At 49.9% G+C, this 2,500-nt stretch overlaps 1 protein-coding gene across 1 annotated transcript; it reads right to left on the reverse strand.

The window, feature by feature from the left end:
- Window positions 1-923: 923 nt before the first annotated feature.
- Window positions 924-2,480, reverse strand: LOC125026211 (mucin-2-like). The gene is made up of 3 exons (XM_047614515.1): window positions 1,878-2,480; window positions 1,540-1,670; window positions 924-1,488 (listed from the first exon to the last, which is right to left on the reverse strand). The coding sequence occupies exons 1-3, from the start codon at window positions 2,478-2,480 to the stop codon at window positions 924-926; spliced, it is 1,299 nt and encodes a 432-aa protein (XP_047470471.1).
- Between the last annotated feature and the right edge of the window lie 20 nt (window positions 2,481-2,500).

Here is a 2,500-nt window from a genome sequence, read left to right on the forward strand (position 1 = left end):
AGTCACTGTACGCCTTCGCCCTGTCAGTTGCTCGGATCATAACAATTTTGTATTTAAATTATGAACGTAACTACTTTGATTGAAGTAATAAGAAATACGTGCCTGGTATGTGCATTCATTCACACAAGCCTTTTAAAATGTGTATGCATTGTTTACAGGATAATTTTGGTAATAATCATATATAAAATCTTTAGGACTCGAGTCCCACAAACTACTAAGATGAATTATATTCTCTCAATCACTCAATCATTCCAAGGTTAAGACGCTTCGACCCAACGCCCAAAGAAATCAGCCTGACTACTCGGTTTCATCAAAGGCAAAACATCGGCGATTCTTAGGGCGCGAGGTTTAGTTGCGTTTGATTCTCTGCAATACCTCTAGGAAGACGCTGCCACGCTTTTTGCAACCTGGAACGAGATATTGGGTTGAAGTGAGAGTCCAGTCCCAGAGTGTATCGTTATAAAGCTTCTGTAATGATTGGTGAATCCCTGCTTTTACATGTACTAATGACTGCTACCAATAATGGTTGTATCAGTTATGGCAACAAGGCTAATGATGGTGTCATCATTATTCATTAATTTTCGTCATCACACTTATCAAAAGGAATCCGACAGAGATAAGCGAGAATGGAGAGTGACAAACGAAACCTTTGGCGCCCTTTTTGCATCTGATCACAGTGGTAGATGTAATATTGGCCTTGCACCCGCAGCCGCAGGAGGGGAGGTGCGGGGACACCGTCGTGCTGGGGGTCGTGGTGCCGTTTCCGGAGGCCCCGCTTGTCGTGACTGTGGGCGTAAAACCGGCAGTGACAGTGGGATTACTGGTACCATTAGTCATATCAGTGACCAACGTACCATTGGCCGTTGTATCAGGGACGGATGCGCTGGCTGCAGTCGCTGCAACAGAAGTGGTTGTGTTGGTGGTTATAGCCACAGCAAATGTATTGACAGAAGGAGTAGCGGCTGTGATGGAAAGGTAGCTTTCTTGTCAGCCATCGTAGTAGCAGACAGGGTTGTGTCTAGAACTATAGCCCCAACATATGTAGCGCTAGAAGTCTTATTAGTAGTTCTGGTTGTGGTTATAAGGGTCGTCGTGTCTGTGGTGTTAGTGGGATAGGTGGTCGTGCTTATGTTTCTAGCTACTGGGGTCGTGGTGTCGGCGGTGTTAATAGAAGAGGTGGTCGTATCTGTGTTTCTAGCTAAAGGGGTCGTCGTGTCGCACGTGTTAGTAGATGTGTTTGTGCCTATGTTTCTAGCTACAGGGGTCGTCATGTCACCCGTGTTAGGAGATATGGTCGTACCTGTGTTTCTAGCCGAAGGGGTCGTCGTGTCGGCGGTGTTGGTAGGCAAGGTGGTCGTACCTGTGTTTCTAGCTACAGAGGTCATCGTGTCAGCGGTGTTTGTAGGAGAAGTGGTCGTGCCTGTGTTTGTAGCCACAGGGGTCGTCGTGTCGGCGGTGTTGGTAGGAGAGGTGGTCGTGCCTGTGTTTCTAGCCACAGGGTCGTCGTGTCAACGGTGTTTGCAGGAGAGGTGATCGTACCTATGCTTCTCACTACAGGGGTCGTACTGTCTGTGGTTGGTAGGGGACATGGTCGTGCCTGTGTTTCTAGCTACAGGCACGTGTCGTGTCGCCCGTGTTAGTAGAAGAGGTGGTCGTGCCTGTGTTTCTTGCTAAAGGGGTCGACGTGTCGGCGGGGTTGGTAGGAGAGGTGATCGTACCTGTGTTTATAATCGTATGGGTCGTCGTGTCAGCGGTGTCAGCAGAAATGGTCGTACCAGTGTTTCTACCCGAAGGGTACGTCGTGTCGGCGGTAAGAGAGGTGGTCGTGCCTGTGTTTGTTGCCGAAGGGGTCGTCACGTCACCTGTATTGGTCGCACCTGTATGTCAGCCGAAGAGGTCGTCGAGTCGGCGGTGTTGGTAGTAGAGGTAGTCGTGTCTGTGTTTCTAGCCGATGTGTTGGTCGTGTCAGCCATGTTAGAAGAATTGGTCGTACCTGTGGTCGTGCCTGTGTTTCTAGCCGAAAAGGTCGTCGTGTCGGTGGTGTTAATAGGAGTAGTGGTCGCATCTGTTTTTCTAACCGAAGGGGTCGTCGTGGTGCCCGTGTTAGTAGGAAGGGTGGTCGTACCTGAATTTCTAGATACAGGGGTCGTCGTGTCGGCGGTGTTGGTAGGAGAGGTGGTCGTGCCTGTGTTTCTAACCGAAGGGGTCGTCGTGTCGGCGGTGTTGGAATTAGACGTGGTCGTACCTGTATTTCTAGATGCAGGGGTCATTGTATCGCCCGCGTTAGTAGGAGGGGTGGTCGTGCCTGTGTTTCTAGCTACAGGGGTCGTTATATAGGCGGTATTGGTAGGAGAGGTGGTCGTGCCTGTGTTTGTAGCAGAAGGGGCCATCTTGTCGGCAGTGTTAGTAGGAGTGGTCGTGCCTGTGTTTCTAACCGAAGGGGTAGTCGTATCAGCGATATCGGTAGGAGAGGTGATCATACCTATGGTTGTAGCCGCAG

Source organism: Penaeus chinensis, chromosome 6 (assembly GCF_019202785.1).
Source record: "Penaeus chinensis breed Huanghai No. 1 chromosome 6, ASM1920278v2, whole genome shotgun sequence".
Classification (NCBI taxonomy): domain Eukaryota; kingdom Metazoa; phylum Arthropoda; class Malacostraca; order Decapoda; family Penaeidae; genus Penaeus; species Penaeus chinensis.

Bases quoted from the DNA above. Each gene is read 5' to 3' on its own strand.
- LOC125026211 (XM_047614515.1), bottom strand. From the start codon at position 2,480: ATGATCACCTCTCCTACCGATATCGCTGATACGACTACCCCTTCGGTT. The intron at 1,671-1,877 runs GTGCGACCAATA...CGACCCCTTTAG, and splicing joins CCTCTTCGGCTGACATACAG to CAAGAAACACAGGCACGACC. The intron at 1,489-1,539 runs GTACGATCACCT...CCCTGTGGCTAG, and splicing joins CCCTGTAGTGAGAAGCATAG to AAACACAGGCACGACCACCT.